The sequence below is a fragment of the Labeo rohita genome, chromosome 19 (assembly GCF_022985175.1).
Source record: "Labeo rohita strain BAU-BD-2019 chromosome 19, IGBB_LRoh.1.0, whole genome shotgun sequence".
NCBI lineage: Eukaryota > Metazoa > Chordata > Actinopteri > Cypriniformes > Cyprinidae > Labeo > Labeo rohita.
Genome location: NC_066887.1, coordinates 13,816,602 through 13,842,704, shown reverse-complemented (window position 1 = coordinate 13,842,704; position 26,103 = coordinate 13,816,602). Strand labels below are relative to the sequence as shown.

Below are 26,103 nucleotides of genomic sequence, written 5' to 3'. Positions count from 1 at the left end.
TTAAAAAAACATTAAAAATCGTACTGTTCGCGAACTTTTGTACTTTCGAAGGACGTGTCATACACAAAACTTCGTTCCTGGCAATGGGACGCGAGTTCATTTCCGTTTCGAGGTGACGTCAGTGGGCGGCGTTTCCGACTCGAAAACGAGTGGCGTCACACGCAGGGGCTTTCCTCGGTGACGTGAATGGAAAAGAGAATCAAGCTGCGGACTTAATCTGAGCAATATCGCGTTCAGGGCAGGAAAAAAAGGGCTGACATCTTCCCCTCGGACTGTTTCTCGGGGAATGTAGTAGCGGATACCTCTAGGGTGAGATTTACAGAACAGTTGGTTGAATGTACACGGTGTACAATAGCACCGAAGCTCATTGCGTTCCGCCCTATTCTGCCTCACTTGCTTTTAATACTATCAGATCCATCTGTACGGTAAGTAACCAACAGATCTGTCGTCATGGTTACACCTTTTGTGATTTTAAAATACAATAATGTTGTCAAAGTGTTTTGATATTATTGTGTAATAGTACATATCTCAGTTGTGTCACAGGCCACTTGAACCTAATCAACATTGTTTTGTGACACTATAGACCGTTCTTTGAGCACAGCAACGTTCTTTAAGGGCACTAAATAAACTAACGGTAGCTATTTTGTATACATTGCTAATTTAGCTTTGTTTTATTAGTTATGCTTAAACTAGGCAGACAAAGCTAGTATTTAACAGTTTAGGGCGTGTATCTATCTATCTATCATCTGTCTGTCTATCTGTCATCTGTCTGTCTATTATTATATGTGACCCTGGATCACAAAACCAGTCATAAGGGTCATTTTTTCAAAATTGAGATTTATACATTCTGTGGAAGCTGGATAAGTAAGCTTTTCATTAATGTACAGTTTGTTAGGATAGGACAATATTTGGCCGAGATACAGCTATTTAAAAATCAGGAATCTGAGGGTGCAAAAAAATCTAAATATTGAGAAAATCACCTTTAAAATTCTTCAAATAATATTCTTAACAATGTATATGACTAATCAAAACTTAAGTTTTCATACATTTACAGTAAGAATTTTACAGAATATCTTCATGGATCATGATCTTTACTTAATTTTCTAATGATTTTTGCCATAAAAGAAAAATCAATAATTTTGACCCATACAATGTATTTTTGGCTATTGCTACAAATAAACCCCAGCGACTTAAGACTGGTTTTGTGGTCCAGGGTCACATATGATTAAACGCGATTAATCGCACACAAAATAAAAGTGAGTTTGCCTAATATATGTGTGCGTACTGTGTGTAATTATTATGTAAATACAAACACATTTAATATATATTTCTTAAGAATTTACATTTATTATAATGTTTATAATTTATATTATATATAAATAAAAGTATTATGTACATAAATAGCACATTTCTCTTAAATGTATACTACCTGAATGTGTTTGTATTTATATATAATAATAATTACACATAGCATTTGTATGTGATTAGTCGTGATTAATTGACAGCCCTATTATATATTTAAATTAAACAATGTATCTGTATGTTTCAGCAGTTACACTTGAACTAGGCAGGGCACAACGCTAATATTCAAATGCAATGAATATCTTTTATTTTTTATTCCCTTTAAATTTAGAGATGGGGACATGTAGTCACCTCTTGCATGTGTGCATAACATGTCCGTTTTTGTGAATTGAGATTCTTGTCCTTCCTGGACTGCTTTGTTGACTTCGGCTGAGGCCCGGCCTGCCTTTGTGGTGTTGCTTCCTCAATAACACCATTCTAAATTTAGAGGGTACTGGTTCGTCATGAAGTTCACAGTATTTCATGAATTCATTGTAACTGTACATGTGATAGAAGTTTTGGCAACACTTCTAATGTAAGCAAGGAATGTACAGAATGACTTTGGTTTCATTTCTTCTTTTGTGTCATTAGGCATACAGTTAATTCCAGTCTTTCTTGTTTTTTTTTTAAATTTTCGGGTTATCCAATTTACGGTAAACCACCATGTGACTGTTAAGAACTGATAAAATCGAGATTGTCAGTTTCACAGGAACCCGTGGCTGTTTTTCTTTTGTACCAGCCTCATTTGCAATAGTAGGTGAGTGTGAATGTGGCACACTCGTGTTAGTCATGTTTTGCTTTTAGGATTGTTAGTTAGTCATTGTAGAGCGCATACACGATCTAAGATTTGATTTCAGTGAGGAGGATACAATAAAGGACGAGGTTTGATGGAGAACAGACAGCCTGGTTCTTAGCAAGAATGTGACATGGATCAACACAACCACCTGCTCTGCACAGACATTCACACAGATTCACAGATTAAAGAGATTTCTTTAAGTGTCACAACTCATCTAATGGGTTAGTTAGACCGTCTGTCTGTACTTCCTGCCCTCCCTGTAACAATGGTGAGGGTAAACTCCATACGTGTGATCAAAGTCTAACCACATCTTCTGTATATGGATTACTTTACCTGCACATCACACTACAAAAAGTCTGTAATAATTATATTATTTACAATCTTATGCCCAAACAATTATTTATATACTATTATAATATTTGTTAAAATTTTAAATGTTTTTTTTTTTCCATTTTCAATTTTTAGTTTTAGTTTAAGTTTTAGTTTCGTAGTTTAGTTAGAACATTTAAGTAATTTTTATAAACGTGCTTAGAAAAAACATTACTGGTGAGCATCTTGAGACAAAACAAAGGCACTGATATATTAGTGTTAGTGTTTTTGATATGTAATTTTGATGTAGTTTTTGTTTCTAATTAGCTTTAATTAATTTTTATTCCAGTTTGTAAGTGAAGTCATTTTAGTGCTTCAACTTTTTTTGAATGTTCATCTGATATTTCATCTAATATTTTTTACATTTTATATTATTTTACCAAAGATTATTTTTTTAATTTTATAATTAGTTACCAATACACTGTTCTAAACCCGAATGGTTTTTTTTCTCGTGTGGGACAGAAAGGAGATATTTTGAAGAATTCTGATTAATGAATCATTCTTTTGAATCACAACCAACTGATGTGATTCTCAAGATTATCACTGAATGATGACGTAAAGGAGAAGTTCACTTCCAGAATGAAAATGAAAATTTCCAGATAATTTACTCACCCCCATGTCATCAAAGATGTTCATGTCTTTCTTTCTTCAGTCAAAAAGAAATTAAGTTTTTTGAGGAAAACATTTTACAATTTTTTTTTTTTTTTTTTTTTTTTTTAAACCATATAGTGGACTTCAGTGGTGGCCAATGGGTTGAAGGTCCAAATTGCAGTTTCACTGCAGCTCTTAATGGCTCTGCACAATCCCAGCCGAGCAATAAGGGTCTTGGTGAAACGATAGTTCACCAAGAAAAATACAAATTTATAATCTTTTTAACCACAAATGCTCACCTTTTTACTTCCTTTGAAGCTGCATTGAAACTGCAGTTTGGACCTTCAACCCGTTGGCGCCCATTGAAGTCCATTATATGGAGAAAATTCCTGTAATGTTTTCCTTAAAAAATGTAAGTTCTTTTGCGACTGAATGGATGACATGGGGGTGAGTAAATTAACAGGAAAATTTCATTCTGGAGGTGAACATCTTTAAATCCGGTTTTTACACAAACCTGTCATATGTTTTCAGACATGAAAACATGAGGATGAATAATAACAGTTCAGTTTTTGTGTGTGAAATTACCGCTGTTAATTGAAATCAGCAATGCTTTAAACCTACTTTGTGTAATATGATAAAAATGCAGACGAAAAACAAGACGGCAGGACACATGCAGGCTTTGCTAAGAACAATAAGCCTCAGTGGAGCTTCAGATGTGACTCAAATGGTTATGTAATGTCTAGAGATCCAGTAGCCCACCTGTACACCAACTGGTCCATGTGACGGGTGTGTGAGTGTCCCCATGTGTGAGACAGACTGAGCCTTAGTCTGGGGCTGCAGGATAATACAAAAGTGCTGAGGTGTTGTTTCAGGGACGGAAGTGCAGAGATGGTGTCAGTCTCGCTCTGTCTTATCTCCCACGGTAATGAGTTTGTCAAGATGTATTGTGCAGTAAAGCCGTGGCGGGAGGCCAAACTCTATGCACAAACTCTACGCACAAGTATTTTACTTCTCTCAATGCTCTGTTGGTTGTTGAATTATATTTAGCATATAATTCAGCATTTGTGCGAATTGTGTCGTCGTTGTCTGCTGTGTTCTCGAGAGTTTGCAAACCTATGCTGATTTGTAGCCTGCATGGTTCATTTGTGGTTTCAGTTAATAATTCATCTTCTGAATGCCTCTGTGGCATGTTGACAAATGGTATGGAAAAAATGCAATTCATTCTAAAACAAAACTTAACAGTGAGAGATAATGAAACTAATATTCCTGTTCCTTTTAAGGGATCTCGTTTACAGTAAGTGTCTGTACTGAGGATCTGCTTTCACTATGACTTCATCAGCAGATGTTTCCTCTTTTCAGTATGAAAACCTATAGCTATTATGAAAAAAAAAACAAAAGTTAAAAAAAGTATTAAATACCAAAATAAATAGTATGCTACTAAATGCATTAATTACCTAAAATGTAATAATTAATAAATGTAGCATGGGTATATTTGTCATAATAGCCAACAATACATTGCATTGTATGGGTCAAAATTATCATTTTTTCTTTTATGCCAAAAATCATTAGGATGTTAAGTAAAGATCAAAACTTCATTTTTGATTAGTAATATGCATTGCTAAAAACTTTTTTTGCACAACTTTAAAGGCAATTTTCTCAATATTTAGATTTTTTTGCACCCTAAGATGCTAGATATTCAAATAGTTGTATCTCTGCCAAATATTGTCCTATCCTAACAAACCATACATCAATGAAAAGCTTATTTATTCGGCTTCCAGATGTATAAATCTCAAAAATGGACGCTTATGACTGTTTTTGTGGTCCACGGTCACACATTATAATAATAAAAAAACATGTGGGAATGTGTTCTCACACCAATTAACCACAAAACAAACCAAAAAAATCCCAGACCAATATAGGATTTCCCCTTTCTCCATTATCGTCATCTGTTTGACTTTTTCTCTCTTATTTGTGTTTTAATCTACTCTGCATCTAGTCATAAACCTGTGAGAACTAAACCAAACTTAAAGACCCGTCCTTCGTCAAACAAGGCCTGGGAGCTTATGTTGTGGATTGTTCCAACTGCTCTCAAGGTTTTTAAATAAAAATGGAAAAAAAGTTCCTAAATGGAAAAAAAGCAGGCTGTTAATTTCCAGCTGCAGCAGTGTAAGCAGAAAACAGCTTCTTGTGAATCGACACGTCATTAACAGCTGATAAATAATAGAGCAACTGCTGTTGTACAACAAACGCAGCCACGCCCATCACACACACACACAGTGGCTTCTGCTTTGTAAACTTGCACTCTGGTGCCGAGATGTGACACAGATTTTCCAGAAACAGCTTTTGTTGTGCACCCGCTTGCATCCCTCACACACACTAAACCTCAGAGAGCACAGATGGTAATTATGTGTCAGCAGTTGCATTAGCAGAGGCTGCTGAAGTGGAGTGGAGGGCTATTACCATTCTCAGCCCTAAGTTATATATATATAGATTGCTTTGATTCAACACCATATTTTCAGTCTGCCTGTTTAGAATAGGCAGACCTGCTCAGATCGTATAGAGTTTTCCTGTTTCCGTCAGCTGCACTTGCATTTTTAATGCGTCTACTATGCTTGCCACTCGGTCACGTACTGTACAGAGCACATAGCGCTGGATGATTGTTGCATCCTCCTGTCATAATGGGTCAAGGCATCAGTACACAGTGGCTGTGAGCAATGCGAAAGCACTCTGTGGAAAAGTGGGTCATACTGACTGCTGTCACTGCGTACCTTGCAGATACATGAACGGCCGCAGAATACAGGCTGTTTTAGGTTACCATGTTTTATGCTGTGACTCTCTCAGTCAAATACAATGCTAACTAGCTATTTATGTGGCTTCAGCATGTTTTTAAAACAATATTGTGTTTGGACATACTATATTATAAATACAAATGCATATGAATTTGGTCATTGTTCATTACTATAGATGCATTTACGAGATTTCAGCTTCTGTAATTGTAATTAAAACCTGTACTGAATTTTCTGAAAGCGCCGAATTGAACCACCTGACACTGTGACATCATACAGAAACACTCAAAATGGTAGATTTTATTACATTTCTGTCTTAAAGGGATAGTTCACCCAAAAATGAGAATTCTGTCATTAATTACTCACCCTCATTTCCTTCCAAACCCACAAGACCTTCGTTCATTTTCAGAACACAAATTAAGATATTTTTGATGAAATCCGAAAGTTTTCTGAGTGGGGCTCCAGCAAACGATTATTTTGATAATCGATTAATCTAACAATTATTAGAACGATTAATCGACTAACGGTCGATTATTTCGCTAATGAAGTGAGCTTTAATCTCTGCAAACCAAACTATCACTTTAATGAACTTCTTTTTGTTTCCCCTACTCATAATTTTTTTATCATTAGCTAGCTTTGGAGAGCTGCTTTAATTACAACAGAAAATCAAGTTGTATTTCTAACTGAAAATGACACTGAGGTTCTGTTTACACTGTTTTCTTCTTAAATCTGCATTTTAAAATGAAACCGATCCTCGTCTACACTGGCTTTTTTACTGCGTTTCAGAAATGATCTCTGTCTTCACTACACAACTGGAAATCTATAATCAGATAAATTTTTAACTGCTGCTTTCACACATCTGTCAGTTTTTGTTGTTGTTTTTTAGTTTGTTATTGAGAGGAAAGCTCGCAGCATATATTTACATATTCATCCAAACTAGGGATACACAATATTAATGAACCAATATCAGAATTGGCCAATAATGGCTTTAAATGTAAATATCGGCATTGGCCCGATATGAAAAATCATGCTGATATCTTGCCGATAAGACTAATAACTCACATTTGCTCAGGGTGTGTTAGCGATTAGATCACATCAGCTGTGTGGCTCATTCTTAAAGCAAAGTTTTGCCTGAATGGTGATTAGATTCATTGTTTTGGATCGCTGCATTTAATCTGAGAATGCACCTACTGAATGATGCGTTTGGTGTGTGAAAGAGTAATAGCATGTGCAGTTTTAATTCCTTAGGGGGGCGCTGTTGGCCTACTTCTAATAAAATTAAAGTAAAACACACAAATAACATTTAGACTGTATTTCTGATTAAATAAAGCAGTAATTGATGTCATAAAATCATGAGTATGTTTTGATTTAAAGGTCAGAAGCTATAGCTTACATGAACAAAAAAAATCACAAACATAACACTTTTATACTGATTTATTCATTAATGTGTAATATGTTAAGCTTTTTTTTAAACAAATTAAGATTTTCAGAAATTTTACAAGTCTTTTTCTTTAATGAATTATCTACAAATGTTAAATCTTAAAATAAAATGTTAAGAATACCACTGCATTTTTCTGGGAAAAAAATGCAGCGATTGATATATATATATATATAGCTTTAATGTACTCTCATTATAAATAAAACGCCATTATTGTTTATTTAATTCTAACAAATAAGTTTTTGTTAAAAACTAACCGAAATTAAAAAATAATTTGCTTATAATTTCTGCTCAGGAAAGACTTGGTGTTGTTTCCAAACAAAAGAAAATATATATCGGTACTGGCAACGACTATTGGCCAAAATGAGTTGAAAAATATCGACATAGCGTATATAGGCAAATATCCAATATCATGCATCCCTAATCTAAATGCCGCTCAGCAACTTCCGTTTCGGCAGCAAAAGTGTGTATTTTTTTTCTCTTGAATTGCATCCAGGAGGGCAGAATTATAGTCTTGCGCTACAGCACCACGCTGGTCAAACCGCATTATTGCAGGCTCTTACTTTCGCTCTAATCTTAGATAAGAGATCAAACAACTACTCAACAACAAAAATATTTGTCGACATTTTTTTTTATTGTCGATAATGTCGACTAATCATTTCAGCCCTGTTTCTGACCCTGCAGGGACAGCATGAAACTACCACGTACAAGGCCTAGAAAGGTAATAAGGACATCGTTAAAATAGTTCATGTGACATCACAAAAGTGTCATCACAAAAAATATTCTTGTAGCTTCATAAAATTAAGGTTGAACCACTGATGTCACATGGACTGTTTTAACAATGTCTTTACTACCTTTCTGGGCCTTCAACGTGTCAGTTGCATTGCTGTCTATGCAGAGTCAGAATGCTCTTGGATTTCATCAAAAATATCTGAATTTGTGTTCTGAACATGAACGAAGGTCTTACAGGTTTGGAATGACACGTAGGTGAGTAATTAATGACAGATTTTTCATTTTTGCGTGAACTATCCCTTTAATCGACATTGACCAATTAACAAACTTAAACTACTATGTTTTCATATTAAAGTGCACGGACAGCTTTACACTAGCTTGGTGGTCTATTTCCCTTCCCCCTCACGCAAGTAAACAGATTTGCGCTACGCAGGCATTAGTCCAGGGGTCATCAGAGCAGAAAACCAGGACACATCAGTCTTGGATGAGTTTGTCTAGCCATAGTGTGTATTTTTTTATTATTTGAGTAGGAATGTGTACCAGAGAGATTGACAGATGGCCTACAAAACCATTTCCTCTACTTCAGTATGGCAGTTGCGTGTCCCTTTCAGATATAAATAAATGAATAGTCCAGTGGAGGCATGCACTCATGCGTTATGTGATGTATGGTGTTAATATCTGCCGAGTGTGTATATGTGTTCATAAGGGCCAGAGTCACTGTGAGGGTCCTTGTTTGCTGTGTTCATAGTGGGAATCACCATGGCAACTGCACTAGCAGCGCAGTGTGAAGTGGAGAGGGAGCGCTCGAGTGTGTGAGAGAGTGAGGATGAGAGGGTGTCATCAACAGTGAGACACAAAGAAAACGAGAGAAGTAAAATGTAACACAAGATGGAAGGATCGAAAATGTGATGAGAAATCAATTTTTAACAGGTTAAAATCACAATTACTTCTCGTTTTTAAACGGCTGGTGAGTCATTTGTGTCAGGCAGTCACTTCACGTGTCCAGTGCAGTGAAGAGTTAACTGTGAAATGAAAAGAGATTGAGAATAAGAGAAGGGAGGAGTGTGTGCGTACGTGAGCGTGTACTGAGCATGCTCCTCCTGCAGGCTGTCTGTGCGCTGTGCTAACTTCCTGTGCTATTTCTCTTCCTTAACAGACCGGCCGATTCAGAAGAAGAGAACAGCAAACTGGAGCACACACATCTCGGCTCCGCGAGCATTTAGAGGAGACAAAAAAAGGACAAGTCCTCTGAACGGATTACGATATTCTGAGCCAGATTCAACTTGAACTGTCTTTAAACACCTTGTTTTTAATTGACAGTATCTGTCAGTTTTGTAGTTTGTAACATAACTGGGGTTCAACAATTTGTTTTTCATTTTCTAATTACGAGAAGATCGTTGGAGCAAAAGGACTTTTTCCCATCCTTTTCCCTTTTGGCTCAAATAGTGTAGTTATCTTTCCGTTTATTGTTTAAACACGAATCCTTGTTATGGTTATATGACTTCATAAATGGAATTTTCTCAACGGGAAAACTAACTGGAATTTGTTGAGACCTTGACAAACAGTCTTTTGGGAATCGGGAGTGTCCTTGTCCTTGAGGTTCGGAGCTTTGTTGAAATCCACGCAAACTCCTCTAACCCAAACTCGCTGACCTCTCTTAGGACTCAAGTGGAAGAACACAACAAGATTGTTCTTAGGAAATGGGATCTGAAAAGGACTCTGAATCACCCCACTCCTCTGTCAGCGGCATTCCCAATCCGAAATGCCGTGGGCCGGGCAAGAAACAAGGAAGAATCTCTTTTCATAGTCTCTTTCACAGCAAACGCGGATCCAGGGGAAACAAGGCTAATGTGGGAACTCCTCTTGCACAACAGCTGCACCAACAGCAACAACTCCAGCAACAGCAGCTTCTCCAGCCCCCCACCCCAACTAATGTTTCATCAGACCATTCTACGGCAGACCCGGCTGAGCCGTTGTCCGCCAGCCAGGCCTCTCTAGGAGGTCAAGAACTTCTAGAGTGTCCCCTGTGCCTGGTGCGGCAACCTGCGGAGCAGCTTCCTGAGCTCCAGGGATGCAGCCATCGGTCTTGCCTGTGCTGCCTACGGCAGTATTTGCGTATCGAGATCACAGAGAGCCGAGTGCAGCTCAGCTGTCCGGAGTGTGCCGAACGACTTGCCCCAAGGCAGGTGGCCCTCATCCTGGATGATCCCAATTTAATGGAGAAGTATGAAGAGTTCCTACTGCGCCGCTGCCTGGCATCAGATCCTGATTGCCGATGGTGTCCAGCTCCAGACTGTGGGTAAGGCATCAGGAAATTGTGAAATATACACTATAACTTGTTTGTTTGGAATAGGAAATGTTGCTTTATATATAACTGAGGGTTTTGGAGCTTCTAATTGATGAGTTTGGCAAGACTCCTAAATTCCTGTGTGACGCTACAACATACAGTGGCGTTCTAGGGAACTGTGAGATGTGGCAACAGCTTAGGGAGGGACACTTTTGTTCAAGTATTAAACTCCCCTGTGCACATAGTGAGCTCATTATACAAATGATTTACAGTGTAAATGATGTGGGAAAACTTGACTAGCCTACAGTCCAGATCTGAACCCCAGTGAAGATCTTTGGGATGAACTGAATCCAAAAGTGTGGGTTTGATTTGAAAAGTCAGTAGGGACGTATTTCATCATATTGAAAATTTTGTTTATGACATTGCATTGTCTGGAAATACAGACAGATGAACATCCCCTCATATCACAAGTGTCGTTTCCTATTTTCTCTGCCACATAATATTAGTTATGACTGCTGACCTATTCTGTTCCTGATACCGGAGGTGACCTCACCACGAATATTCCCTTTACTTTTAACATTTTAGTGTTACCCTCAACTGTAGTCAGTGGCGGTCACTGTCATTGGGTGACATAGGGCGGCAACATTTGGCATGAAGTGCTGCCCTGTCACACTCCATTTCTCTCATTGCCGTGTTTTGTTTCCAGTGAAATCACAAACTGCTACTGAAATTCATAAGCATTAACTGATAATTCAAAAATGTAAAAAAAAAAAAGTTGGTGTGTTTTGTGCTTTATTGTGTGTTTTGTGCACACAATGTGGATAAGCTACATCAGTGTAAGCAGTGTCGACACATATCAATGGAATAAAAATTATGTTAGAGTATAAATAGGTGAAATTTGCTGAATTTAGCTGAAATAGGGCTGGGTTTTAACACAAATTTCATAATTTGATTTTGATTCACAAATACTGTTTCAATCCAATATCAATTACTGGATATATATCAGGTACAATGCATTACAAATTTTCTTGTGGAAGAAAAATCTCTTAACTAATGCTGTAAAATATACATGAGAGTCAGTTTACTACATTACGTTAATATTGAAGGTTACAGTTAACTGATTTGTATCCAATTCGATTTCTGAAGTTTAAACATTTAAATGTTTATGGCTGCAAGAAAAACTTGACACATTTATTTAAACATAAATGTAACATTGAGGGACAGTAAAAATTATAATTAACGTTATGTGGTGCATATATTTAACAAAATGCTTTCTGTTTTAGCTGACTAATGAACCTGTGGTCACCGAATATATTTTTTCTGAGGTAAATGTGACGTCTGTGACATTGTTTACAAGCTGTTATATTGACGTCTTTGCGCGGTCGAAATACTGATTGATTGGCTGATTTCGACAAGCTGTACTCTCTCTTATAACATATCTTCAATTTCAATGTTTATTTCGTTCTGAAACTGGTATTAAAACGGAGATGATCAGTTTGTGTTGCCGCTTCTGTCACTCCACGTTAAACAGTATCAAAACGGTATTTGTTTGAATATTGTGATAAAATAGACAGAATTTTTGTTTTATTTTAGGAGTAATAAAGCATAAAGCTTATTGTAGGGCTGCCCCCTAATAGTCAACAAACATTTTATTATTTGCATAGTCGCAGGGGGAAAAAATCCACAGGAAGTGGCGAAGTCACACAGATCGTTAAAGGCTGGTCTATGTGATAATATAGTTCATCGGGCAGGACATCCAAACGCTCACCTAACGTTCATCGACCTCAAATATGGCTTTTCATTTGAAATATGTAAGTAGTAGCAACTTGCTCAATCTAATGTTAACCTAGAACAATCTGCGCCATTGAAGTGTCTTTACGAAGTGTGGAAGCTGAAAAGTAACGTGCTTACTGCATGACAGATTGAGGCGCCGGTGCGGTCATTTGCAATTTAAATTATTAATACATGAATACATTTATAATTATTATATCTGCCAGCGTGCTGTGGCAAGTGTGTTTTTTTATTTTTTTTATTTTTTTGCATGCGCTTTAGTGCATATTGGGCTATGTAGGGAATTAAAGGCACATTATTATGATTTACGGTTTATTAAACGTGACTAATAGTCGACTAATGCTTAACATGAACGATTACTAGTCGACCAAAAAAATCTTTAGTCGAGGGTAGCCCTAGCTTAACATGATTACAATGTTTTACTCACTACCTGAAAACAAACTAGACTAATCCATTCTTGGGTTTTAAGAATCAATATAATTTCGTATAAATGAGAATCAATTAAAATCGAGAAATCAGTATTTTTTTTACCCAGCCCTATGAAATATTGAGATTGGTTTAATGTATCCCTTTTAATAAACACAACACCTTGAACAGCAGACTAAGGTCAGTTACCCATTACGCAATTCAATTACGCAAACTTTAATTTCAGTTTGAGTTTTGGCTAAATGAAAACTCTTTAATTCTTCAAATTTGTGCTCTCTGCCACTGAAGGCAAGAGACACTCTACTGAGCCACAGCTCATGTTTTGAGTCTGGACTGTGCTCCCCTTAAGACTGAAATCCTAGAATCACCCCTGACGTAAGCGTCCATCGACCAATGAGAATTTCAGAGTCAGCTCCAGCTTTCGGAAAACCAATTTGCTATATTCCCTCTTGTTTTTAGCTCTTCCCACACCTTCAACACAAAGCTTACGCATTCACATCCGTCAAACACTCTCTACTGTGTAGGCATCCTAAAATTGCCTTGGTTGGTTGAGAGATTCTAGTTTCTAAGTACATTCTCTCATGTCTGAATGGGAGCAAATCCAGCAATGTTCCAACATCTATTTGAAAACCTTCCCAAGAGAACAGAAGCTGGAAAGAACCAGCTCTTTATTAAAACCAACAGTTTTGAAACTGAAATCTCAACAAGGGTGTGGTATTAGGGCGTCTACATAACCAAATAGTGTTTGTAAATGCACTTCTATCTTCTGTGTATTTCAGATCTTTGTCAGATTCACTAGAAGAAAGAGGACGTATTTAACACTTTCTGTTTGTTCTGTGCGCTTCGACAAGTGTAGGAGGCATTTGGACAGTTATAAGGAAAACTTGCGTTCGTGTGGGAGCCTAGTTTAGCTGATGTGTCATTCCGAGAGAGTGCGATTTACTTCAGTGGCCTTTTACAACTTGTCCAAGGTTTGTCAATCATAATGGTGCGCCAGTGACCTACATTTAAGAGACATGATTTTGTCTGCAGCTCTTTATGTTTGAGTCACTGCTACTTCCTATTAAGCCCACAACTGATGATAAGGGGTTTTCAGATGGTCTGGGAATTTTTTCAAAAAGGCCTTATTGTCCTTTAGAGATCATACTGTTGGATAGTTGGTTAGTTAGTTGCATCATATGACGTCATTAAATGAAAGTGTGATACTTTTTTTGTTGTCGGACACATTAAGGTTCACCCAGGTTCATTTGCTTATAGGAATCTCCCACCTTTTGATCTCAGAATCACAGAAACTTGTACTGTTGACGGAAAAACTCCCCCGTATATTTTGCTGCTCAAGTATCAATTCCAGTCCGTGGTGCTGCTGCTTATTACCCATCAGCACCCCAACCTTGCTTCAGCTTGATTGAAAGTCTAAAGCTGCCAATGGGAGGAAGGAACAGCTTGTTTCTCTCTCCCTCAGTGATAAGTTCCTATGGCAACTGAGATGCGGCGCAGAGGTAGAGTTGCTATGGGTAACCGAGGCTGGTATTTGATTAAGACAATCATTGGCTACTCACTTGACCGTGTGTGCATGCCACGGTGTCTTTGTGAGCTTCAAATTAGAGTGTTGATTTCATTGTCTTTAATCCTAGTGAGCTCTGAGTGTTCTGGGATACCATAATCGTGTGTAATGAGGTCGGTTTCGGCTTGACTCTACATGTAGGGTGTGTGTGCTAGTACGTGCAGGTAATTGGAAGCTCTTTGTATAGGACATTACACTTCTCCATTGCAACCGAGCTGATTAATGAGATGCCGGCTGGAGGAGGAATGTTTTCTTCAGAACCAGCTTTAACTTTGGCCAACAGGTCAAAACATGTGCTTAAAAGTTAAAAGGATTGTGTCTGTCACGCATAAGCTAATGTTAGACAGAGAAGTTGGGTCAGGTTTTATTTTGATAAAGAGGGAGAAATCAGCTTTTTCTTTCACTGGAAAAACCCACCCACCCACTTAACTTACTGCCAGCCATAAAATCATTAAAAAAAGTTTTAGATCTTCTAAAGAATTAAAAGAATATGTTTGTTAAAATCACTGTGCTTACTGTGGAATTGTTCTGAGGATTGAAGTAGAATTAGGCAACCAAGTAAATTTCTTAGGAAAGTATTAAAATGCTACTGGAATACTTGGAAACTCTAAGGGCAGGAACATACTGACAGCAATAAATTCTCCCTCTTATTTTCCGTAATGTAGTAGCGTCTGTACCTGCTAGTGTTTTCCTTGACTTTATAAGGAATTTAACATTACGAAGAATGTGAGTATGGAAAAACACACTGAGATCCTGGTGTATGTGATTACTTTGGGGGCCATTTCTGTCATTTCAATCTTATTAAACATTATCTGTTGGCATAACCATGAATATGTCCTTAGAGATGGTGTAATTAAAAAAGAAGATCTAAAAAGTCTGAGATATTTACATGGCCTGTGCATTGCTCAGCCACATTTACAGAAAATATCTTGATTTTACTATTGGAAACTACCATAGAAATACCATTGGGTCATTCCGTGTACAATCAACCGTGTACAAGATAGACATGTATAGTGATGAAAGCCAAAATATTAAATGTTATGGATGAATATTTACTAAGTAATCTACTGTTTTTGAGATTCAGAGCCAAATTACAAGGGGTAAAAATGACTTCAGAAAGACGGTAACATCTTTATTTCATGTTTACACAAAGATTGGTAGATCTGTTAGTAAAATCTGTTGACTTTAGCAAATTTTGTTGGATTGTTTGCCAATGGTGATCATTCAAAAATGGGCAGACAGCACTGTCAAGTTTTTTCTCCGAAGTTTGCATACCTGTAACTCAATAATTTATGGACTTCTTATAGACTTATTATAGTATTATAGACTTATTGCCCTTTTAGATATTGGGTCTTAACAAACTTTCATTTTGGCATCTTCATTTTTAAGGCCCTGCATGGTTCAGTTCAAAGACATTGGAATTTCAATATGGCTCCAGGAGTTTGACCCCTTCTACAATATAGTGGGTTACTCAGTAAATATTCATCCATGACATTTAATATTTTGGCTTTCATCACTATACATGTATATGTTTCTTTAGAAAAAAAAATATTTACAAAATCAAAAATTTGAGAACTTCTGGTTGATTGTGAATATGGTAATCATATAGTACCATGGTGTATATCAGAGTACCATACTATTAAATAAGTGCATTTTCTTTGCTGTTTTGCCTTTATTATGATTGGAGAGAGAAGGGGAGGGATTAGGAAAGGTCTTTGAGCTGGGAGTCAAACTTGGGATGCCTGTAGCGCCGCCGCTGATAGTATCATACTATTACCGTCTGATACCATCTCTGTACCATGTACTTCTGTAAGAGTAGATTGCACACAACTAGGTATAATGATATGTCATATTATTTAAATGATAGATTTTCTAGGAGAGTCTGATGACCTGGTTTGCATTGTTCTCCTGCCAGGTTTGCAGTCATTGCCTCTGGATGTGCCAGCTGCCCCAGGCTGGTGTGTCGGAGAGAAGGGTGTGGTGCTGAGTTCTGTTACCACTGCAAGCAAGTTTGGCATCCTAACCAGACTTGTGACTCTGCTCGCCAGCAGAGGGCGCTGTCTTTGAGAACGCACAGTAACCATTCACCCAGCTACACAGCTGAGCAGGGACACGGTGAGTTTTTAACCAGCAGTCACCCACTCTTTTCTGTCCCATAAATGGAGAGAGACTGTAATAGCATTTGGGGTTAGGCTCTTTGTACCTGGGCTAGGAGAACACCACATAGCAACGTCCTAGAAACCACCCAAATCACCCTAGCAAAAACATAGCAATGCCTTAGAAACTTCTTAGATCCCCCTAGAAAACACTCAGAACACCTTAGTAACTTCATAGCAGTGCCCTGGTAACCATCCAGAACACCCTAGCAACCACCTAACAACACCCTAGAAACCACCCGAACTATTTTAACAACCACCTAGGAACACCCAAGAAAACAGCTTGATCATCTTAGCAGCTACCTAGCAAAAAACACTCAGAACACCTTAGTAATATCATAGCAATGCCCTGGTAACCAATTAGAACATCCTAGCAACACCCTAGAAACCACTTGAACTACCTTAACAACCGTCTAAGTACACCCAAGAAAACAGCCTAATCATCTTATCAGCTACTTAGCAAAAAACACTCAGAACACCTTTGTAACTTCATAGCAATGCCCTGGTAACCAACCAGAATACCTTAGCAACACCCTAGAAACCACCCGAACTACCTTAACAACCTTGTAAGAACACCCAAGAAAACAGCTTGATCATTTTAGCAGCTACCTAACAAAAATAGTCAGAGCACCTTAGAAATTTCATAGTAATTGTTTTATAACAAACCCTGGTAACCAACCAGAACACCATAGCAACCACCCAGCAGAACCTTAGAAACCCCCTGGATCACTGGATCCTGTTTTGCACAAGCGCCATTCATATTTCTATTCAGAAAATGTAGAAATATGTTGTGCTGCAGGCCTGTAGTGTGTTAGTCCCTGACTATTTACTCTGTTAAAGTGTTTATCACTTCAAAAAGACTATCGCAAATTAGTGGATAAAAATAAACTGTCAAAACTCCAGTGTGCTTTCTATCTGGTTTACTGTTTCAGAGTGCCATCAGCTACTCATATCATTTGATTTGCTGTGTGCTTCCCCCCTGAGCATTTTCATTTTGTGCACTTCAGTGTTCACTGCAGATTATTGAAGTTTCTCTTTCCCTAAAGGACTGCGCTCTCTCCTCCTCCTTAGCTCTCTCTAGCTCCTCTCCTGAATTCCAGCAGGAGTCTGCTAACGTCTCTTATTCCCTGTCTGGCACTCAGAAAGCGCTTCCTCAGCACACATTGTTTACAGCAGATACTGTCTGCCTGTACAAATTCTAAATCCCAACCCTCTAATCCCCACTCAGCTGATGACATCAAGCCTTGCCCCCGATGCGGTGCCTACATCATCAAGATGAACGACGGCAGCTGTAATCACATGACCTGTGCTGTCTGCGGCTGTGAGTTCTGCTGGCTCTGTATGAAGGAGATTTCAGACCTGCACTACCTCAGGTACCTTCTGCTACCCATCAGTGGGAATTTCTCAGACTACTTGCTCGAATTGAAAAATAATAATATTCCATGTCTTCTCAGTCCATCAGGTTGTACGTTCTGGGGAAAGAAGCCATGGAGTCGCAAGAAGAAGATTCTGTGGCAGCTGGGCACTTTGATTGGCGCACCGGTGGGCATCACCTTAATCGCTGGCATCGCAGTTCCTGCAATGGTTATCGGCATTCCTGTTTACATCGGACGCAAGGTGCGGAATGCCAACATCACACCTTTCCCTACAGCGTTACAGTTTAGGCTAATACGGAACCCGTTATCACCTGCAATCAGGAACAGAATATACTTAAAAAGCCTTGGGAATTTCCCTCTCGTCAGCCACGTTGCTCAACCAGCCTAATTGCTTTTGATAATTCTAGAAAATGACTTCCTGGTGTAGGATACAGAGTGGGCTTTAAACACCATTCCAGTGATACAAAAGACTTTTTGTTCTTTTTCAAAGATTTGATTTTGAAGGATGCCAGTAGATCTTTGATTTTAGCAGATAAAAGCACATTTGTAACACAGCTGCTTTTTGTCACAGATCCACTCACACTATGAGGGAAAGAAAACGTCTCATCACAGGAGGAATCTCGCTATCACTGGTGGTGTGGCTCTGTCAATCATTACGGCTCCAGTCATCGCTGCTGTCAGCGTGGGTGAGTATTCCTGAAATAATTTACATTCATATTTACATCTATTTGTTGAGCAGATGCTTATATTCAAAGTGATTTACAAATGAAGAATGCTGAAAAGCAATTTGTCTTTACAAGATGATAATGTTAAAGTTGCACAGGCAAAAACCAGTGATTTCAATAGGAATCCAATGCGTTTGGGAATTTTGTGGGAAATATTTACCCACATGAATTTTGCACAAAGCTCAAGTTGGTCACGCAGATTCTGATTGGTTAGAAAGTGACTTCTGCGTCAGCTGGGCTTCATATATCGCTACACTAATAATAGACAATGGATATTTTTTGTCTGGAAAATGTTGCTAATGTCGCCACACTAATATAGGGCCTCGTACACACTGCAGCTAAATTCAGTTGTGAGTTTACCTTTTACTCCTTGATCACATTCTGTATACACATAATTCACTAAAATCTGGGACTGACAACCGCATTCGACAACCACATTAACTCCCGAAAAATATGGGAGCGATAACCGCATTTAGACCACACACACACTGCAAGTTTCAGGAGTGACACCCGAATTTAAATGCGGGAGTGAGTCCCGTAAATCACCGTTCCATGTGTGTGCGGAACAGCAGTCACTCCAGAGTCTTGCGGGAGTCAATAAAAATGTAGTCATTTGGTATCTGCCTTTTTTGGCTAAAGACTCTTTTTGTCCGTCAATTTTAACTAAACTACCGCTAATAGACGTGCTGTGTTTTGTTTATGCTCGGAAGGCTGCTTTAGAGAGCGCTGTCTTGAAGTGTTGCCATGTGCTTATATATACAAACGCTTTTAGGCATGTTGTTTGGTCTTAGCTCATAAAACTACACACTTTATGGAGTTAATAAAGTGGTCTGTTTTTTTTTTTTACTTTTTTTCTTGCCGTTATAAAACACAAAGCATTTGGGTGTTTGTGTTTTTTGTTGACACTTTACCGCAGGGCTCACGAGCGCAGCTAGCCCTGTGTCAAAAGTTAAGACTTCTTTCACTGTTATTTTCTTGCATCTCACATACAGATGAAGACACATTTCTGATGATTGTTTAAATACGTCATTAACAGCTAGTTGTTCAGTTAAGTTTCGTACACACTGTGTAGATTTTCTGTACTAACTGTATTTTTCAGATACCAAACGGCTAAATTCTTATTCACTCCCGCAAGATGCCAAAATGTTGGTTACAAATACGTGAGTGACTGCTGTTCCGTACACACATGGAACAATAATTTATGGGACTCACTCCTGTATTTAAATGCGGCTATCACTCCTAAAACTTGCAGTGTGTACGTGGCCATAGAAAATGTTTATAGCTCACTTTATTCTTAATCATGCTGTTTTTGACCCATATGACTTTGTCTTTTCTGTGAATCAGATACATTTCAGATATCAGATAAATGATACATTACTTTCTAGTTCATCTTATTGTCTCAGTGATTCAGTCACAGCAGATCAGTAAAGTCAGTTTTTTGTCTGTTTAGTGAAAAGAAAGCTATCATATGGCTTTGGAGGATGTAGAATATGAAATATATGCTGTATAGACTGCTTACATAATGTTTTATCATACTCTTTTGGTGCATTTGCATACTTTGTGAAGCTTAAGCTTCAGTTCCTGTTCATTACAACGGACTATAATAGACAACTGCTTCTGCATTTAGCCTCTGTGGCAACCGCGACTTCCTGTGAAGTACAATGTATGGAAACTGTGAGAAAATTAAGCACAAAACTAAATCTTGAGGAAGTGTCACAGCAATATTGATATGATCCACCTATACACTAAGTATTTAACTTGCAACTCATTACTGTAAAGTCATGTTTTAATATACTAAAATAATATACTAAAAATGTTTGTAATGTTTTTTAAATCTTTTATGTTCACCAAAGGCTGCAAAATTTTTAAAAAATTAAATCTATCAAAAATATTGGTACTGTCGCAAACACTCGTTATAAAGTCGTTAGTTTTTTTGCGCACAAATTATTCTCGTAGCTTCATAAAATTATGTCACATGGACTATTTTAATGTTGTTCTTACTACTGTTCTCGGCCTTGAATGTGTCAGTTGCATTGCCGTCTATGCAGGCTCAGAAAGCTCTTGGATTTCATCAAAAATATCTTTAATTTGTGTTCTGAAGATGAACGAAGGTCTTACGAGTTATGACATAAGGGTGAATACATAATGACAGAATTTTCATTTTTGGGTGAACTATCCCTTTAACTCCCTTTCCAAGCCCTGAGATTGACTAAACCTCCATCTCTCTCCCCTACAGGCATCGGTGTCCCCATCATGTTGGCGTATGTGTATGGTGTTGTGCCTATCTCTCTGTGCCGCGGCGGGGGCTGCGGGGTGAGCCGAGGGAAAGGACGGGGTGTTAGGATAGACTTTGATGAGGATGATGGGCCTATTACAGGTAAAAAAAAAAAAAAAAAAAAAAAAAGATGTTTGATTAAGTGTATCATCAGAAAAAAAACCTTGGCAGTGCCGATTATTGTATTGAATCATCAATCTGACACTTACTCTGTAGTTGCTGATGCATGGCGAGCGCTGAAGTCTCCCAGCTTGGGTGAGAGCAGTCTGGAGGGAGCAGCCAGCGGCCTCAGCACCACCTCTCCAAGTGAGGGTCTATCTGTCGCCCCTGGGGGTCTGGGAGACACGCCCCACTTCAACACACTTGCAGGAGGAGCGCTCGGTGCAAGGACAGGAAAATACAGCAGGTATGAGGGCATGTGGGATGTCAGGATTATTTTGTACTATTATACTGTATGGTAAATACATAAGAACTGGACTGTAAATATGGGTAGTGTTCTTCTTTTCATAGAAACATGTTTATGTTTCAGGCTGGAGGTACAGGCAACAGAGTTGGGAAAGGAAGGTGCTGGAAGGGAGACTGGCAGCTTGGGAGCGGCCAGTGACTGTGCCAGCACTAGAGGCATGGCAGGATCAATCACTTCCTCCTACACCTTACCTGACAGGTGTGTGAATCACTTTTTAAATAAAGCAACTGGCTAATGAATGAATGGTCAGTTTGTTTTTGAAAAACGTCAGGCTGCGTTTAATTGATCAGTAAAGCTGTATTGTTGTGAAATATTATTACAATTCTAAAGAACGGTTTTCTCTTTTAAAATTTCTAAAAATGTAATTCATTTCTGTGACGGCAAAGCTGAATTTTCAGCATCATCAGTTTAGTCTTCAGTGTCACAATCCTTCAGAAATAATTCTGATATACTGATTTTCTGCTCAGGAGTGATTTCTTTTTATTGACAGTATTTAAAGTAGTTGGTAGTGATACATTTAAAAAATGTTTCTTTTTTTAACAGAGAAAGTTTAAAAGAACAGCATTTATTTAAAATAGAAATAAAATATCAGTATCATTATAAATTACTGTAAATTTTGATCAATTTAATGCTGAATAAAACTTAATTTCTTTAAAAAAAAACTTGCTAAAGCCACACTTTTGAACAGTCTATTAGACTTTTTTTAAACAATTTTATAACTTGAACTTGAAATTTTATGAACTTATGATCAGCTATTCTTTTTTTAATAGTTAACTTTTAACTTTTTGAATTTTTTGGATCAACAGTCACAAAGCCTGGTGAATATTGATCACAGACAGTGTTGCCAGTTGGAAATTGGGCTACGTTAACACTGTTGCCATGAGTTGTTTTTCAGAAAGCAATCCCAATAACAGGATATGTAGCCCCTGGAATGCTAATTTTACCAGTGGAATCCTACCATAAAATGTGTATTTTACCCCCCAAATGCGATTGGGCTACTTTTGGGCTAGTTTTGAGTAGCAATTGGATGGGTTTTGTTGTGAAAACCTGGCAACCCTGGTCACTTTAAATTTCACCAAGCTGAGTTCATGTTTTTAGGCCATTTTCAAGTCTTATTTTGATGTAAAAAATTCATTAACACGTGCACAAACACAAAAGGCGGGATTTATCACATGAACCAATCACAGCCGATCATAACCAGTCATATTCAATCCTACCACGTGACTTTCCCCCATTCATTCTCAATTACCCCCCACCAATGGGAGGGCAAATTTCTGCTGGTGATTTACTAACAGTGCACAAATGAAAGAAAACAGACGCAACATCTCATGTACATTGACCAGTGCAGTATACCAAGCGCAACACATTAACAAAATAATTGCAAATAAAGAAGCCAAAGTATGTTGAAAAGTTTTGATCAACCTGGTATTGCATGACTCCTAGTTGAGGGTTCGAAGAATTAAAAACAACATGGGTTGGCAAACGATATGTTCCAAATAAATTAATACATGTAGAAACAATCCTCTCCCTTCTACCACGCGCTCTCCGTTCCCTCCTCCTAGCAACAATAATTGCAGCCATTTGAAGCGCAAAATAGTAGTCAACATTTTTATCCTTTAAAACTGATATTTGATCATCAAAGTGGAATATTTAAATGTTTTTTCTTGTGAAAATAATTTTCTCATGCCTTAAAACAGCTTGAATGTAACTCCACTCCCCTTGCCTCATTTAATATACACGGATATATGAATATGCAAATTAGCCCCGCCCCCACACAGTCACATCAGCCAGAGCCCCCTGATCCACTACAACTGTAGTAAAGGCGATATAATGGCGAAACACGGATAATGACTGATAAAACTATGTTTTTACTAGAGGACAACTACAGTGGATAATGTGCATATGTGAGTGAAGTGCAGACGGCAATTTGGGAGAGGTGTGTCTGACTCCGGGTTATTTTTCAAGTTAGTGGTAGCGCCTAGCAGTTATGCTCTATTTAGCGCTCTATGTGCTCTATTAAATGCTCTATTTCATATTTGGTTTTGTGCTGATAATCCTATTGGTATATTTTGCATGCCAATGATAGGAATCTATCCCTTGAGTGATCAGTTACTGAAGTTTGTGACGTAGCAAAAAAAAAAAAAAAAAGGGCTGTTTCAAACCGCATTTCTGGGACAGCCTTTGGGAAACTACGGTTTTAAGGAGAAAATACTCAGCAATGGTGTTGATTTAATGGACTGGCACATGATTTGTCTAAAAGCATATTAAAAACATCACATAGACAAATGAACAACATAAAAATCTTGATTTTCACCACAGCAGGACTTAAATAATGGCGCAAATGCCAGTCATTTGACGAGCACAAACGTTAGTAAAATTTGAATACTCTCTTCCCATAAATTTTGCGTCTGAAAGGGAAACTCTTACAAAAGGCGCAAAAATAACTGTGTCCACAACTTTTCAGTGCCAATTCTTCACTGCACGTTTTTTTAGTAAAACCTAACAGTACAATTTTAACACCAAAAGACACAAGCTGTTGGTAAAACTGGCCCTTAGTCTCACATTTTCTAATCTGTTGTGTTTCAGAGAGGGCACCAACCTTGAGATCCAGGTGGACATTGAAACGAAACCGAGCCATCTGTGTCTAACCACTGAAGAGGATCTGGCTCCGCCCAGCGCCGCCATGGCACCCGGTTCAGGAGAGGAGCCTCAAGACTGCAGCTCCCGCAGAAGTGGGGTTGTCATGGATTCCCCTCTGGCCCTATCCCCAGGGATGTCACTCAGGGAGGGTCTCCGAGACGTCACCCTCGCTCAGCCGGAGAGCATCCGCAGCGACCTAGAAATGTCCGACACGCAGTCGGATGACATCGCGGAGCTCACGTCCGACGACTGCGACTCCCCCCATCCCAAAAGCTGCCACGCCGCACCCCCGCCGCAGACCACCTGCAGAGCCTTGAACCCCACCGACAGCCTGCACTGTCCCGACAATGTCATTCTGTACGTGTGAGAGAGACTCTCGCCATTGCACAAAGCCAACCGTTTCTGAGCTTTTGACGCTTTACCTGTTATTTTGCTGCTTTTTATAAATACCTTAAAATGGCATCCAGACAACTCATGGAACTGAACTCATCGCTCTGCTTGCCTGTCTCGTCTGGTTATTACAGGCACAGACAGGTCCTCTACCTCTTCAGAAATTCATACTGTTATTCATCGGTTGGTGTTTACTTCTCGGTGCGGAAATGCCTTGAGCAAAAAAAAGCGCTGAATCGGTACTCTCGCGACCGGAAGAATTTCCTTTAAAAACAAACAGACAAATAATGCTACAAAGTGAAATGTCACCAAGCACATGTATACAAGAGAGGCTTTCTATACAGATGACACATTTCAGTATTGTTTGTATGTTTGTTTTACTCCATTTCTTTTTAAATCGACCTGGAAATTGTAAGATTCACCGCATGCCCGTTCGCATGCTAGTATTGTTTTGGTCGCGCTGGCCCGGTTTGCACAGAAGAACACATACACACACACTTCAAAGTGAGCGTAAGGTCAGTGCAACGGGAGACTGATCCGAACGTCACTAGCAGACAGTTTCACTTGAATCACTGACTGCCTGCCTTACAGACAGAGCACATGCACTCCGATCCCTTACACTGTCTGTGACTCACTGACAACACTGTTTGTGCCCTCTTGAGCTGAGACGTGAGAGATGGATGTACGTGTGGATGTTTACCAGTGTTGATTTTATTGCTGGGTATTAAAAATCATATAGTATCAAGGATGGACCTTCCATTCACATGCATGTCTGTTGTTAATATTATTTAAGTATGATTTTTGGACTGTTTTATCTCCTTCTTAAGGCTTTCGAATCTTTTTGCAATTTTTTTTATGTTCATTTTCCCGCTAGCTGGATGGATGGAGAAGAGAGATGGGTTGGATGGATGAGCACTCCTGCACTTTATCCCACTATTTATCATCGTAGGCTTATATTTATGCACTTCCTTTTTTCTTTTGGAGCTTCTCTGGGAAACATTCGAATGGTGTAGTCATGATTTTGTTATTTAATTTTGGATGTAATTGTTTTGCATTCTTAACAAGCTATGCTTTCTGAATTTCATTATACTCGGCTGCAGAAAGAGAATTGTTGGTTTTTACACGTAATGATGGATTAGCTTTGTCTCGTAATCACGAAAAAAGATTTGCGGTTGTCACATCTTTTTTGTTTTATTTTGGTTGTGTGAAGATGCTTTTATATTTTTAGGTTTATGAGTGGATTGTGAAAACTACTTGATCGTTTGAACTTTAAACTGGTTATGGTTAATTGAGTGTTAAGTAAATTCAGTTACATAAGCAATATGCTGAAAAGAAGGTGTGTTAATTCTGGCATCGTTTTGTACATCCCCACAAAGAGAACTGCACTGGCTGTGAGTGTTTGAATTAACATAAAAATAAACATTTCCTCCTTTGTGGCATATTTGGACATGTTATTTGACTCTGTTATTTGCATATATGCTGATGAGTTTCTATAATATATACACACTTTGTAAAAATTTCTGCATTGGTATTACATTAGTTCTGGCTTAAAATCCAAAAACACAATACTAAAAAGACCCTCAAGTTCAGTAAAGGCTGATAGAATGGTTGTAAAAGCCGAAATACGATATATTGCTAAATTCATCTGTAAATATTAATAGTCAAAGTTGTATGCACCTACACTACCAGTCAAAAGTTTTTGAACAGTAAGTTTCAAGAAGTTTCTTTTGCTCACCAAGCCTGCATTTATTTGATCCAAAGTACAGCAAAAATAGTAAAAATAAAAAAAATATTTTTACTATTTAAAACAACTTTTCTATTCGAATATATTTTAAAATGTAATTTATTCTTGTGATTTCAAAGCTGAATTTTTAGCATCATTACTCCACTCACATGATCCTTAAGAAATCACTCTAGTATTCTGATTTGTGGCTCAAAAACATTTATTATTATT

At 38.2% G+C, this 26,103-nt stretch overlaps 1 protein-coding gene across 1 annotated transcript; it reads left to right on the top strand.

Moving 5' to 3' along the window:
• Positions 1 to 153: 153 nt before the first annotated feature.
• rnf19b (ring finger protein 19B) lies at positions 154 to 25,588 on the top strand. Its single transcript, XM_051136579.1, has 10 exons — positions 154 to 425; positions 9,210 to 10,352; positions 16,037 to 16,236; positions 17,506 to 17,650; positions 17,732 to 17,894; positions 18,225 to 18,339; positions 20,615 to 20,755; positions 20,870 to 21,059; positions 21,183 to 21,317; positions 23,706 to 25,588. Exons 2-10 carry the CDS (start codon positions 9,754 to 9,756, stop codon positions 24,124 to 24,126), a joined length of 2,109 nt encoding a protein of 702 aa, XP_050992536.1. The 5' UTR covers positions 154 to 425; positions 9,210 to 9,753; the 3' UTR covers positions 24,127 to 25,588.
• The last annotated feature ends 515 nt before the right edge of the window (positions 25,589 to 26,103 follow it).

Coding starts and splice junctions, on each gene's coding strand:
- rnf19b (XM_051136579.1), top strand. CDS start 9,754: ATGGGATCTGAAAAGGACTCTGAATCACCCCACTCCTCTGTCAGCGGC. Junction 10,353..16,036: donor TGTCCAGCTCCAGACTGTGG/GTAAGGCATCAG, acceptor TTCTCCTGCCAG/GTTTGCAGTCATTGCCTCTG. Junction 17,651..17,731: donor TCAGACCTGCACTACCTCAG/GTACCTTCTGCT, acceptor ATGTCTTCTCAG/TCCATCAGGTTGTACGTTCT.